We start from the raw sequence: 15,707 nt of genomic DNA on the forward strand, positions 1-15,707 counted from the left end.
GGATGACAGAAGACTATGAGTTTGTCAAGGCATAGTGTCAGGTCTAGGTCCCCTGGCCTCAGCTCTGTGCCTTTGCTAGGCAGGACAACCTGCAGGTTGTGAGCAGGAGGCAGCAATGCAGGTGACCCTGTGGGCTCTCTATCTGTGGGCTTGGATGGAGAAGGGGGAGGGATTATAGGTGTAGATGCAAAACATTTTGCAAGTGACTTCAGCTCTTTCACATTCTCTTGACCAGTAGGTTCCAGAGTCAATGGATGGTCCCCATGAAAGACAGAATGTTAGCACATGGTGGATATGGTCTCATCATTTAGAGCTCATTATATGGAAGGACAGTGGTGCTAGAGGAAAGTTTGTGCTCTCACCCGGAGACTGAGAGGGAGGGAATGACAGATGAGGAATTGAGGATAAACCTACAAGGTGAGACCACAAAGAAAAATTATGGACTACTCAGATTTGTATAAAATGGTCTTTCAAAAGTGCATAATACATTTCAGGCAGAACTTAAAATCAAGTGGAAGTGCAAAGGAGCAACTGTTGTTGAGACTGAGTGCATTGGCTCCTGGGAAAGTCTGAGGGTGAGAGGGAAGTGTAAAAGAGCAAGTAGCATGCGATGAAGAGGAACTCAAGTCCCTTTGTAAAACCTTATATGTCTTTTTTTCTCAAGTAGAGGAGTGTCTGATGTTCAATCAGAAGTACTAGCACATAGGCGATTTGAAAAATAGATGAAATTTTAAAACCACTAGGAAGAAGGCAGGTGGCACTCACTTCTTTAAGTGTGTCCAAGCCTAGGTCACGTGGGTCCTGGGGTCCTGAAGAATGTGATTGCAAATTTATGATGGGCCATTTTTCAAAACCAAAGGGAATGGATGACATCTGGGAAGATTACATGAATAAAGCTCCCCACTTCTTGGGAAGAGGGGAGGTCTGGATCACAGACTAGTAACCTTGTCTTTGCCCCTGGGCAGGATTCTGACAGATCATTAAGCAGCTGGTCTGTGAGGGCTTAGAAAAGTGATGACTAGTAGGCAGCCTGAGAAAGCAACTTCGGGATCCACGTAGGAAATCTGCCTTGACATATACAATGTTGAAAACCAATGTTACCTCCATTAGAACAAAATCTGTCTCAAGAGTATATATGCAAATTGACTCTGAACTTGGTGTTGGCCGAAGTGAACTGCAGTGAATACTGTGATTAATGAAAAAAACAACACAACGAATTCTAGGCATAGAAAGTACCCATCCAAATATACCCCCCTGATGTGAGCTGCACTGGAAGGGCCATTGGCAAGTCAGGGTATGTGTCGCAGAGGGTAACAAGGAGGACAGACTCAGTTACTGAACAGCAACTTCCCAACACTTGTCTCTGCATGTGTCTTAATGCTTAAAACAATACTATGAATATTGCATTTTAAATGAGGCATGAAAGGGTCATATACAGTGAGCAGTTGGCCTATGGCCAGCAGCTAGGAAGAGGTAAAGCTGAGATTCGAACCCAGATGACTCCCTTCCCAAGCCCACAGGCCTTGTGCAGGCAATAAAGGGTCTGAAAGGTGAGCCCTGTTGAGCTACTGAAGGAAGAGGGGGTATGTCACTTTAAACTTGAAAGGAATAAATAGAAACTTGGCTGTGGTTTCCAAACGTTCAAATAGTTGCCTTTTCGAAGAAGGATCAGCCTTGTTGTGTAAGACCCCCAAAGGCTAGCCCCAGGGTGTCCCCTTTAGGAGCTCACTCCCTGGGCTCTTCTTGCTGCACAAAGTCATTCTTTATTCTTTAAGCCCACGAACACTAGTGACGGTACTGAGACCACCCCAGTTCACAGGGGACATACCCACCAGGATATCATAGCAGAGCCGGGGCCTGAGACCCTAGTCTCAGTGTTTCAAGAATTTTCCTCCACTGCATTCCCACTGACATGTTGTAATCAACGGAAGAGATAGGTTACTCTCTCAGGGAGAGAATTTCCCACTGTCAACAAATCCTGACTCACCAGCATGCCGGGTTGGGACCAGGCCAGATGACCACACAAATCTCTTTTTTTTTTTTCCTCCCTGTACTCTTAAGAGAAACAAGTTTGCCTAGAGATTAATAGTCCAGGAAGAATGGTGATGGTGGTTGGTCTAGTGGTTCTTTTATTATTATGTCAACCTGAATTCTAGCATGATGTAAACCCCAAGTCCAGTTTCTCCAAGAAATTATTTTTATTTCAGTCATTTATAATAAGTTGATGGATATAACAATCTGCAGAAAAGTTTATTGCTCTGGCTTTAAAAACCTAACAATTCCATTAGTAAGTGAAAATTATAATTCTGTGCATATTTTGAAATAAAAGCAGGAAAGTATAAGACATTTGAAGGGGAAGCAAAAGCTTAGTAGTCACTGTTAACATGTGAACCATCTTGCTCTTGATAATTACACTGAAGTGGAGAAAATTGAGATGCTTTCGGAAACAGAGTCGACAGTGCACTAGACTTAAGGATAAAGATGAAGGAAAGGAAATCCTTTCCTTCGTCTTGAGTGTTGCTGTTATTCTTTATTCTCTCTCCACCCCCAGTGCACAAGCACAGTTCTCAAGAAAACCAAGGTATGGGGAAATAAGGATTCTTGGATGACGTTACTAATCCTGGGAGTTTGGGCCTAAGGCCTTACTTTGTTGTATTATTAATTTTTTGGTGAATAAGGTCACATGGAAAAGCTTTTGGCTTTTGGACTGTGTTAGTGGAAACTTCTGTGCTTTAGCTAGGTGACTTTTGGGTTAGCTAGAGGTTATTTACTCCAGTATGAATACATTAAATTTTGAACAAGACATAGCCAAGCAGTCTCTAGAGTGCCTGCTTCCATGCCCAGGTTTTTGCCATTTTTGCTAGAAAGGTGCTGTGTCCATCAAGCTCAAACTAACGGGAGCATGGAGTCCTCCCACATCTCCACGTCTTGTTGGCTTGCCAGTTTGTGTTCTTATCTGCTCTATCAGTTTTAAATCTGGTTCTCAGACCTTAGGGTAATGCATCATGATCAATAAACTCTAGACGCAGAGTTTTATGTGTAACGTATGTGAATTACTGGACCTGACCTCCCGTGGGGAGTACGAATAGCCAGGCAGACCACATCCTGGGTGCTGATTATTAATAACAGCACCCTCCCTCCTATGCAAACAGTAAAAGCTGCCTGTGTGCCAATCACCCTGCGGGTACCAGGGACACCAGCTGTGATCCCTGCTCCTTCAGGGAGCTCCAGCATAAACATCACAGCGGGAGGCATGCTGTGGAACTGTCAGCCCTTGGGCGCCTTCCTCTCTGACTGGAGTGTGACACCCGGCAGGGGTCTGAGCCAAGTGTCTAAGGATGCCCTGGGTGTCACAGCGGTGGCAAAAGCGGTAGGGGGCGAGTGACTCGCTCTGGAAGGCTAAGTAGGTCAGCACTCTGGAGAGAGAGGCAAACAGAAAAGTGAAAACTCCATGCTGAGGAGTTTGGACTTTATCCTGAGGGTGTAGGATGACTTTTTTTTTTTTTTTTTTTTTTTGGTATGCTGTGTTTTTTTTTTTATTTTTTATTTTTTTTTTATTTTTTATTTTTTTTATAATAAATTTTATTGTTATATTCCCCATACAATTGCAGCCCCCCCATTCTGACCCCAATCCCTCCCCTCCCGCCCCCGCCCCCCTAAAAGTGTCTCTGGTTCATAGTTTTTTGTTGATTTTGATTTTCACTTTCTTATAGTTATTCATTTTCCTGGTCCCTTATTTAAGTTTTCTAGATTCCTGCTATGAGTGAGACCATCCGGTATTTTTCTTTTTCTTTTTGGCTTATTTCGCTGAGCATGATCCCTTCCAGCGCCATCCATGTTGCTGCAAATTGCATGTGTTTATCTTTTTTGAATGCTGAGTAATATTCCATGGTATATATGTACCACATCTTCTTGATCCAGTCATCTATTTTTGGGCATTTGGGTTGTTTCCAAAGCTTAGCTATTGTGAACAGTGCTGCTATAAACATAGGGGTGCAGGTGTTCTTTGGAATTGATGTTTCTGTGTCCTTTGGGTAAATACCTAGGAGTGGAATTGCTGGATCATATGGAAGCTCTATGTTTAGTAGGTCCAGAAATCTCCACACAGCTTTCCACAGTGGTTGGACCAGTTTGCACTCCCACCAACAGTGCAGAAGAGTTCCTTTTTCTCCGAGGGTGTAGGATGACTTTGAATGGTTCTAAGAGGGAAATAATGGGATAGGAATTTCTGTGATTAGGAATACTGCTTTGCTAGCAATGCCGGGAAAGGGCTGCAGTGAGTGTGTGAGGAAGCAGAGCAACAGGCTAGATGGGTTGTGGTAGTCCAGGGAACATGGAGGCCTCGTAAACTTAGGTGGTGCCACCAGCACACCCGGGGCCCCAGTAGGCAGCTGCCACCCGCGCTGGGGAACAAGGGCAGAAGGAATGGAGGGTGCCCCCAGATAGCTGGCCTCAGTGGGCGTGTTGCCTCTTGTCTAGATGGGCCTTGAGGTGGGAGGAAGGCCACTTTTGTAGGGAGAATTACAGGGAAGATGAGTTCGGATGAGTTTAAGAAGCTCAAGAGGAATTCAGGAGCGATGCCTGGAAGGATCAGCCAGGCAGGCCTGGAGCTGAGGCAGAGATGTGGAGTAGCAGCTGTTGGCTTGTCCCTTTGATGTTGAGATGAGTTTGGGGTCAGTAGCATTAAGTGCACTTTCTTGGAAGCACACACAACAAACAGAACAACCTCTTTTTTTTTTTCTGTCATTTAGACTTAGTTGACTGGCAATATGTACTAAAATGACTTCAGTAGGATTCAACAAACGACCTGTGGTCCCCAAGGTGAACTTGAGTTTCTTCCCAGGAGTGTTGTCTTATGTGCACCTGCTTTTCTTTTGAATATGCCCCCCAACCGTAAACTTCTTGGGATTCTTGGAGAGAATCTCAGTAACTAGATCTCCCAGAGGCTATGTCAGTCGGAAGTAAAACAACACTTTTCTACTTATTTCATCTTCCCAATAACCCTGCAAGGTGTTAAGATTAATAATCCCATTTTACAGATTAACAAAACTGAACCTCTGAGTGTTACATGGCTTACCTTGCAGAGTGAGTGGCTGAGTTGTAGATACAACAAAATCCCTGCTTGTTGTAATCCACATCACTGTCTCCCACTGAAACAGGTCAGATCTAGAAGACACTGTCCTCAGAAAAAAGTAATGGTGCTGTTGTTGAGTGAAAGACATGGCCCCGAGGTGATTTTTAAGAGCCAGTGCTTGGATCCTCACAACCAGGTTCTCTGATGCCCCCTCCCTTGCCCCTCTGGCCAGTACACATAGAGTGGTTCTGAGGATTCCCTATCTTAGTCTCACCTATTTGTCAGCTACTAGCACGGTGCTTTCTTCTGCCCTTTTCCCAACCTTTCCCTCTGCCCCAAACACCCCCCAGCAGCTAGAGCAATCCTTGAGCTTAAAGGATCAGCCAGTTCTCTGCTCAGACCCTGAAGCCCCCCACTGGCCAGTCAGCTCACCCAGCACAAGAGCCCACCTCTAGGCCTCTTGGGTATGGCTTGTGGCTCTTTTCTGACCCAGACCACACTTGCTTGTTCTGGCCATTCCTTGAACACCAAGAGCCCCTTTCTAGCACCTCGGGATTTTGAAACTTGCTGTTCCTGCTTCTTGCAGTGCTTTGCCTGCACTCTTCTGTGCCCACCTCTCTCACGTCACGTCTCTGTCTGTGAGGCCCTCCTGCTGACCACCCCATCACGGTCTGTCCCTCTTTTTTCCCTGCTTTTCCTTCACAGCACTTCTTTTCTGTTGTTCTTTGATACCCCTGCATGTGAACCCAGGGGAGTTAGGGGGCTTTGTTCTGTGCTGCTGTTCCCCTAGGAGCTGGGATAGTGCCTGGCCCACAGCGTGCACTCAGTGGGATTAGCTGGGTGGAAGAATGAATGCAGGGAAGTCGTGGAGCAGTTTGGAAAGTGGAGTGTCACCGTCACCAAGGGACCTACAGTAATGAACAGTGTCTTAGCTCCTCCCGATGTGGTCAGCATTGCTGGCTGCCGCACCTCCTGGTTGGGAGAGAAGTGTGAACCTGGATCAGGAAAACTCCACCACACTTCTCTGGCTTGGAAGCAGGTTTATTGCTCTGATAAGGATGGGATCAATTTTGCCTTTTCACACACATCACCAGGATAGATTTGCTGCCTAGGCATAGTGTGGGATCCATGTCCTACCCACACTCACTCTTCCAAGTCTAGAGGTCACACATTGGATTGTTGGTGTTTACAGAGTATCTTGCGGGTGTTAACAGGCTTGCATTGTGGCTTTAGTGGGAACAAGACTTTCTCTAAGAGCCTGACCTTACTGAGCTCGACTGTGTCCTTAAACAGGTATCCTTGTTGGAGATTTGAATGCAATGCCATTTTCAGTGCATTTTTCTTTTGCTCTTCCTTTAGGATCTTCTACGTCTCTCATGATTCCCAAGACTTAAAGATCTTCAGCTATATTGCTCGAGATGGTGCCAGCAATATCTTCAGGTGTAACGTCTTTAAATCCAAGAAGAAGGTAAAGGAGCCACCATCGGTTGTGTTGTTTTCCTCTGATGAACCCAGAGTGCACCCCACTGATCCTCTCCCTGTTGTGATAGAGCCAAGATTTGACAATGGCTGTTTTGATGCATGACCAGGGGGAACTGTTCATCACATGAAGAATGAAATTCTCTTCATTTCACCTGAACTTTGTACTTTGTTACATTGGGTTTCTGGAGAGATTGTGGCTACTGGATGAGTGCCCTGGAATGGAAGCGGGAGACAGCTCAGCAGTGAGGCTTGCCTGGGTGTGTGGTTGAAAAGAAACACTGCCCTTTCCTAACTTAATAATTCTGTGCATTGATCAGTGGGCTGCAAACTAGATCATGGAACCCGGTTTCCACATGGCATGTGATGTTGGTTGTCCAGGGTGGTTACTTTCATTGGTGACCTGATGCTTAAATATATGTAACTTTTGCACTTCTGACCCTTTTGCAGCATGACTTTTGCAGCATGCTCTCTCCCTGACCCTCCTCCAGGGAGCTAACACCTGAAACTGGGATTTTGAAGACCTGGGCCCAGCTCCATCTCTCCACTGGAACCCTGAGAGATATTATGTGGGTCACTGTCACTATCTATAAAATAAGAGTCCAAGTTGATATTTTCTAAAACTTGTCCAGTAAAACATGTATCATCCAAAATCTCCCTATTTAAATTTGCTGGGAATTCTAGAAATTCCAGAAAGCTCTTTAACTTTGTGTGATCCAGCATTTCTCAAACTGACATGGCCATGGAACCAGATTTTTTTCCCATGTAATGTGTAAATATTTTGGAAATATTCCAAAATGTATTTTGGAAGCATTATGCTTTTTCCTGTAATGCCCTTTAAGGTCTACCTTCCTAGACACAGGCCTCTAAGCCTGGCTTTCATATATGGTTACTTCCAAACACCTAGCATCCTCCTACTTTGATGCTAGGAGACAACTTTCACATCTCATGCCAGAGACACCTTTAAGATAAATTTGTAGGGACCTTGTCAAGTGGGGATAATCAGAATACTACATGACAGGATCAAGGTATACTACTACCTATGTCCTGACCCCACCCTGGCTCCACCAAAAAAATTATGCTTTACTGACTTAGCCTCTTCCTCTAAAGAGATTAGTGTGCATACCCACCTTCTTTCCAGACTTTTAAATGTAAATCATGGAACTGAATGGAAAGAGCTAGAACTGGAAAAAGGAAAAAGGGACAAGTTGCTGGATCCCACCTCTAGATAATTGTACAATTGAGAAAAAAAAATGTAAATGGGATTAAGTTGAGCTGTATATTAAGGAACTCAGAGAAAGAGGTGGTGGGGAGAGAGTGAAGCCATGGAGCTAGAGATGAGAATGCAGAGTTAGAGGGAGTGGAAGGCTCTTGTGTTGCTTTGATGTGTTTGGAGATTTGGGAGGATAGGAAGGAAATAGTGTTCCTGAGGGTAACAAAATGGGTCATCCCTGCCATTCTCTGATGCATGCGACTAAGGATTGCCCTTCCCTTTCATCTGCCTGAGTGTGATCCACTGCACATCTGACTTTAGTTTGTCCAGGCCATGGACCACACGAACCTTGGGTGCTTTAGTACTTAATCTTGGGCTATCATTTTTGCATCTGTGTCAAGTGACAGCAAGTACTTTTCACCTCCAGTTTTGCAAATGAGTAAATTGAGGCTCAGGGAGATTATTATGATGTCCCATGTCTAGGCACTGGCTGGCATCAGAGAGACATGCAGAAGAATTTTGAGCAGGAAACCCAGCTGTCTGGAGTTATTTCTATTTGCTTGTCATCAAACTGTGAGCAGCAGTGCACAGTGGGGTCGGCCAATGTTAAGTCTAAGAACAGTATCCACCTGGAACTTTGATCTGAAATGAGGCGCAAAATTTTGTTCCTATCACCCAATGAGAAGGAATACTCCTCTGGTTCCCTCCATGTCTCATAGATCCCAGACCTAAGTCTGGCCTCCAGCGCCTCTGTTTTCTAAACCCCTTTTGCCCTCACCTGCTGAGAATGTAGCTCCTGGGAGAGCTGGTTCTCAGGCCCTTTGCTGGCCCTCGGCTCGGCAGCAGGAACTGTCTCCAGGCAGCCTGGGCCGTGAGCCCCCTCGCTGCTGAGCCCTTGAAGGCTGGTTTGCAAGCCAGGAAAAGAGAAGTGAACTAATTGTTTAGCAAAGGAAGCCGACTTGGGGAGCTGGGGGAGCCTGTCTGCGAGGTTTTGTATGCCTCCTTGGTTAGCCTCCAAAGACGGCAACGTGCTTTTTGTAACGTGCTTCTGGTTTGGGGAGATAATCGCTGGAGAAGGAGTTTTTATTGGCAAATCATGGGAATTCCTTAAGATCTGAGGGGAAAGGACTGTCGGCCCCGAGGAATTGTATCTTGCAGGGATGGTTTGGTTGCTGGAGGGCAATAGGGAGAGCTCTGGACTGGAAGCCTGCAGAACTGGCTGTTCTTTTTCCAGAGCCCTAGCGTCAGTCATAATGTAGAAAACCTACATGTGAGGTCAGTGCTTTCCATCTTGGGGATTTTCTTCTCAAGCTGTATTTTTTCAGTTGGGCTTTCATCAGAAGCTTGATAGCAAAATACTGCAGGAAGATAGCATAGTATCTGTTCTGGTCGCTGCTCTTTACTCCACCTTGTGCCCCTGTGTGTGTGTCCATGTACCTTTCTCAAGATGGGCTCCTAATGTGGGTATTGCTTACTCTGAAGAAAGGGGATTGCCTCTTCCATTGGTTGAAAATATGGATCAGTTTCTCAACTTGCCTGGGGAGGGTCCCTGTACCCAGCTCCTCACAGAGGTGTTCTATATGCCTGACATCTTCCTGTAGTCCCACACGTGAGGTCAGTGTGTTTTCCATCTTGGGGATTTTCTTCTCAAGCTGTATTTTTTCAGTTGGGCTTTCATCAGAAGCTTGATAACAAAATACTGCAGGAAGATAGCTTAGTACCTGCTCTTCTTCTGCTCCAGATTATCTGAGTGTTAACCTTCTAGTAAGTCAAATAATAATATCTAATCTCGTTTGGTTATTTGCTGTGTGCCTGCAACTGTTCCAGACTCATGTGAATTATCTTATTTCATTCCTCTGTTAGCAGGCAGACTGAGGGGCACCCCAGTATCCCCAAACCTTGCAAACTCTGCTTGCAATAGGTTCAGCTGTCTGTCTCAGAAAGACAAAACAAACTCCTATTGTATAAGACTTTCAATAGAAAAGAACTTTGATAGAACTAATAGGTAATATAGAGAAGAAAGGATAATAGTTTCCAATATAACACCCAAACTTACCCATCCCCTTGTGGGTAAATGCCCAGCCAAACAGGGACTACTGTGATCCGAAAGCTTGCCACAAGTCTAAGGTACTTCTGGCAGGGAATCTTAGGAAGGGGCCAGGGAAGCCTGGAAGGAAAGGAGCAAAATCATAGTACAAGTCAGGATAAAGGCTGCCATTGTCTCTTTCCATGTCCCCCAAGATCCTGATACAAATCCAAGGCCGAGAAGCAAACATGGCTGCTTCTTCATGTCTCTCTGTTCCATATGCCTCCTCCAGGTCTTTTCTCCCCAAGTCTTTTTTAGCTTCTCCTTGTCACTCAGCAACACCCTTCAAGAGGTGCATCAGGAACATGGGGCTCCCTTGTTTAGATCACACTGTTCCACCTCCAGCAGCCCTGATCGGTAGGTGCTGCTATGATTGTGTAATTGATGGGGAAAGAGACTGAAGAGACAAACATCACATTCAAATATAGAGTCAGACCTGGACCCAGAAACTGATTCAGGAGCTCACACTCTTCGCTTCTCTGTTGAACTGTCTTCATCGGGAAGTTACAGAACTAAAGAACAGACTGTTCTCCAAGACATGCTTTTAACTAAGTGCTACTGTACTCCTTACTTGAGTATGAAAAGCTCTAAATTCTGACTAGCCCATATCATTCTGACTTTCATTTTATCCTTGTGCTTTGACTCCAGTGTGGACTCCATTTTATAGTTGGAGAAAGAAAGGACCGAGGGAAGTAAATTGCCCTTGGTTACACAGTCAGCAATGCCACTGAGATTTGAACTCGGCCTCCTGCTTCCTAGACCAGAGCTTTGTGCCACTAACTCTTTACAGGAAACTCACAGAAGACTCATGAGGCTAGCTGGGTTTGAGTTTCTGCAGCCATCAGATAAGGGGAAATGCTCCTCAGGATTGTTGATTATAGCAGATCTGTGTGCCTGGGGAGGCTCACTAGGATTGGCTGGGGGGAAGAAAGTAGGAGATCCCAGCACTATTTATATGGAGTGCAAACTGGAGGGTGGTCTTCCAGTTTAACGGGGGCATTCAGTGCCAGCTACTTCCCAACAGCATCAGTATCCCTGATATCCCAGTATCCCTCCGGAGAGAGTGATAGAATTCATTTGCAAGGCCTTCTGCCTCTTGCAAGCCTCTTGCATGGTCTCTTGACCTCTCCCTTGGAGTGGATGTCACCCCCCTGTCATTTTCTCCAGGACCAGGAGGATGTGGCTGTCTGCCCTGATTAGCTGTGACTGTACTTATTAGCGAATCAGGGCGTGAAGTGTTGGTGATTAACAGGAGCCACAGGAATCTCCCCATTATCTTCACAGGCAGCTTCTTGAAATCATCTTGCCTGTAATCACAGCTCAATTGGTTTGGGTTGGAGAAATCATTTCCTCCTGTAATGCTGTCACCATCAGATTAGAGGCCACAGCTGAGAAGTTTAACCGTCTTTTTAGAGCCTGCTATGGCTTTTGAATGATGACGACATCATGTGCTGAAGAATAAGTCACTTGCCTGATTAAGCTTAAGACCTAAAGGAGGGGTAGAGACTAAATTTAAATGGTAGGTCCTTAATTTAAAGAGTCTGTTTTTTTTTTTTTTTTATCTTCAATGTTGGATGACATGGGGTTGGGGAATCAAAATAAAGAAATCATAGGTCTCAGAACCCACCTAGTCCAGACCTCTCTGGTTATGGTAAGGAAATTAGTATCTGGAAGGGTGAGTTAATCTGCACAGGGTCACCTGACTGGTTACTTTGGCACTCAGCTTACAATTTAGTCTTTCCTCTGTGGTCCTCTGTCTACTATGGTCCGTGGACCAGCAGAGGAACTGGGAAATCCCAGCAGCCTGTTGGAATTTTTATGTTCTACCATCTCCTGTCAGTGTTCAAAGTCATCCTCACTTTGAAACAGAACTTTTTCCCATAGTAAGCAATAGTCTAGTGTCTAAGGCAATGCTTGGATTAGATCTGAGCATCAAAGCCACTCAAAAACCTGGTGGAAGAAACCTAACCCTCTGCCATTTCTGAACTTTAGTGCCTTGATCTTCCTCTGTGTGGAAGCCTAAATGTATTTTTTTTTTTGCTTCATCATTTTCAAATGATAAATGTGAGCTTAAGTCTTTTACTAAGATTCAAAAAAGCACATTAAAGAAACGTGACCTCCAGTTCTATTTTTGTTGAGACAATGTGGAGGTGACTGTCAAGATAAAGGCACTTTATTGCTGTGATAAATGAGAGAGTAATGAACTTGTGAACTGCCCTGAGGCTGACTTACCAGACATCAGTTCTCTGGAATTCTCTGGCATTTGGTTGACAGATCTCAAGTACTCAGAAGACGGAGTTGGAAATGCGGAGGGAGCAGAGTAGAGAAGATTGCTGACTGACTAACAAACCATACTTCCTAGAGGTGTACCCTACTCCCCTCTCTCTGCTTGCTGTCACCATTCCCATCTTCATATACACTTTCATTTGGGACCTACACATGTCACTTTGCTTACTTTTCTGATGTCACCGCTAATCATCTCCATAGCTGTGAGGCACACCCACTTTTTATCTCAGACAATGAAATTTGGATTAGTGTCCAAGGTTACTTATTAATCAGCTGCAGAATGAGACTATTGATTTTCTTCTTTACATGTTTATAGCACTCTAAAGAGTGCTTATAGGACCAACCAGCACCACTTACAATGAGATTAGTAAATAAAATCACTGTGGACTTTAATTTTTCTGTAGACTGGTAAAGTGCAAGAATCAGTCTTTTGATGGATGTCTTCCAACATCCCCACCACAGGCCTTCTCTGCCTCGGAGTAGGCAGCCACTCTCACTGAGAACATTGTGTAATTTTCAGGATTGTTGCTGCCTTTCATCAAGTATTGACACCTGCTAGGTAGAAAGTGGTGCCCACATTAGGCAAACTAAACAGAGTAGCTGTGCATTGCTTCTTGACTTAAAGACTTTGCTGGATCGAGGGATAACCTGATTTAAAAGGGTTGGGGAGGAACTTCCTTTCCAGCTCTGTTTTCACAAAATTGCCTGTAATTGGCATTCCCTTGAGCTTTAGTGCCCTGCCCTGCACCCTCAAGCTGAGAGCCCCTGTGAGGTTAGATATTCCTTCCCAGTGTCGAAAACATCAAAGCAACCCTCTCCAGCCTAATCTTGACAACTAAAAGCCCACAAATGCTTTGTGGTTGCTAATAGAAACTGGCTTTTGGACAGGAAGATTTGATCCATGTGGCCAAGTACTTTCAGGGGCTTATGTAAAACTAAGCTGGATTTGTACAGAAATAATGCAGTATAATGGAGCTCTTGTAAAAAAAAAAAAAAAAATTAGTACATTCCAGAGAATAGCCAATCCTGGAGCTGGAAAAGGCTGCCTTCCCAACATTCCACTCCTTTGCTCAGCTTTGTGCCTGGCTACCTTCCGATCTTTAACACTGCACGTTCATTTCTAGAGGCCGGTTTGCGGTCATGAGATGTGAGCAGCTGCTTCCCTGGGACCTGTGGGACCTGCAAAGGGGCTCTTTGTAAAAAGCTTCTCTTTGTCAGTTCTCTCTCTGGGTTTAACCTTGTGAACGATTAAATCCCCGCATGTGAAATTTCTGCATTCTGGGGTGTATTCTTGCTTAGCACCCAGAGGTCCAGTCACCAAATGGGGCAGGCAGGGACCAGCATGGCTATGCCCTGTGTGGATGGCACTCAGTGGGTGGGTGGGTGAGCCCGTGCCAGGGGAAACCTGGTCCCTTTGCTGCCTTTAAGTCACTTTGTAATTTTACCCCTAATGAGGTCCTTCCATAGGCCTTTCAAAAGCAATTCCTTGAAGGTCAAATAGTAAAGGAGGAATTCCTTGAAGGTCAAATGGCACCTGAATTCAGTAGTCATTTATGAGTTGAGTTACAGGAGTTGTCTGAATCCACCCTAACTACTCAGCGACATTTCTTTTATGTGCAGGTACTTGTTCTGTAGAGCAGATAGCAGTGTGGTTTGTTATATATCCAAGTGCACAGGAGACTCCATAACATGTGCAACTGTGTTCTTTCACTGTGAATAGAAGTACAGCCTTAGGGGCGGAGCAACATGGCGGCGAGGAGACGCTGCGAGTAAGATCTCCCATTAAAAAAAGTTAATAGGGAGGAAAAGCGGCAGGTCCCAGTGAGAACTGGGACACGGAAGATAAACGGACGACTCCAGCAAACTGCCCGAAGAAGAAAGTTGCCATAAAAGAGGACGAGAAGGGAGGGAAGCACAGAACCCTGCTCCCCTCCCCCGCCCACAGAGGCGGCACTCTCCGACCGGCAGAGACCAGGGAAACAACAAACCAAAACGCCCAACAAGAAAAACGGATGCAGCAAGCGGGACTGTGAGTGGAAAGGAACTATTTCAGCCACCACACCCCGTGAACGGGAGCTGAGGCGAACCCTGCAGGATCCGCCGCGGAGGTGAGCTCCACGCGCCATTAAAAAGAGAGCCCCGCCCACCAGGAGGAGACCAGCACCAGCACACAGCCCCGGCCGCCCGGTAAGCTTGCGCGAAAGCGGCGCTCGGATTGCAGCTGCCCAGGCCCCTGTGCCTGCGACCTAGGCTTGCGGGGAGACGGCGGAGGCCCTCCCTGAGTGAGCAGGAACAAGGCGCCCAGGCAGGGGAGCGGGATTCAAAAGGCGCCATTCCCGCGCCACTGATCTGGGCTACAGCCCGCGTCCTGGAACTGAGGGCTTTGGAACTGAGACCCGGGCGAGGCCCTCCCTGAGTGAGCAGGAACAAGGCGCCCAGGCAGGGGAGCGGGATTCAAAAGGCGCCATTCCCGCGCCACTGATCTGGGCTACAGCCCGCGTCCTGGAACTGAGGGCTTTGGAACTGAGACCCGGGCGAGGCCCTCCCTGAGTGAGCAGGAACAAGGCGCCCAGGCAGGGGAGCGGGATTCAAAAGGCGCCATTCCCGCGCCACTGATCTGGGCTACAGCCCGCGTCCTGGAACTGAGGGCTTTGGAACTGAGACCCGGGGCACGAAATTAGGGGCGTGGGTTCCCCACGACGGTGGGGCACAAGGCAGACACAGCACCCCAAAGCTGTTGAGGTGTACCCTACCATCCCCGCTCTGCTCCCTGTCCCACGGGGTGGAAAATCAGCTCCCCAAGGGCTCTAGGAGAGATCTCTGGTGCCACCTAGCGACTTGACCCCAGCACAGGCTACTGAAGGAGCTAGTGGCCAGCTGGGGAGTTAGCCCACACCGGGCCCCTTCTGAACAAGTAGTCTGAGCCCACAGGGAGAGCGAGCACCCACAGCCGGGGCAGACCAGGCGCGCAGAAGAGTGTGCCTGAGACCAGAAGCGCAGGGAGTGTGTCCCACATCACCATTTTAGAACAGGAACATTTCTTCAGTAAAGACTACCTGCAGAAGGCTTCCTCAGGAGCCAGAGGTGAGCGGGGGAAGTTCGCCCACGCCAGACCCCCTCTGGCCTGCAGTCCAAGCCCAGAGGGAAGCAGGAACCCACCGCCGGGGCAGACCAGGCGCACAGGGGAGTGTGTCCCCACATCGGCATTTTAGAACAGGGACCTTTCTCCAGTAAAGGCTGCTTGAAACTGACAGATGACTCCTGGAAGAACCAGAGGGGAACAGAGAAGCCCACCCAAGATGCCGGCAAGTCCCAACAACACAGTGTCCCAACGCATACGGCAAATTAGAAAACAGACAGTAGGGAGGAGAAGAACCACACGCAACCTAGCAACTCTCCAGAGAAAAAGCACACCACAAAAAGAAAGCCAGCCCCCAGATTGCAACGACAATAACTTGGAAGAATTTCTGAGCCTTCCAGAAAGAGAATTTAAAATTGCCGTGATTAAAAAACTGACAGAAGTCATTAAGGAAAACAATGATAAGGGAAAAATAATCAACGATCAGAAG

At 46.5% G+C, this 15,707-nt stretch overlaps 1 protein-coding gene across 2 annotated transcripts in view; it reads left to right on the plus strand.

The window, feature by feature from the left end:
* Positions 1 to 15,707, plus strand: part of NOS1AP (nitric oxide synthase 1 adaptor protein) — a gene marked incomplete at its 3' end in the record, with an annotated part of 237,176 nt that overhangs the window by 192,714 nt on the left and 28,755 nt on the right. For both annotated transcript variants that reach the window (XM_084249721.1, XM_084249720.1), the window contains exon 5: positions 6,434 to 6,542. In XM_084249721.1, the coding sequence (XP_084105847.1) occupies positions 6,434 to 6,542 (109 nt within the window). The remainder of the gene's footprint in view (positions 1 to 6,433; positions 6,543 to 15,707) is intronic.

Source organism: Talpa europaea, assembly GCF_964194135.1.
Source record: "Talpa europaea genome assembly, chromosome: 12".
NCBI classification, from domain to species: Eukaryota; Metazoa; Chordata; class Mammalia; order Eulipotyphla; family Talpidae; genus Talpa; species Talpa europaea.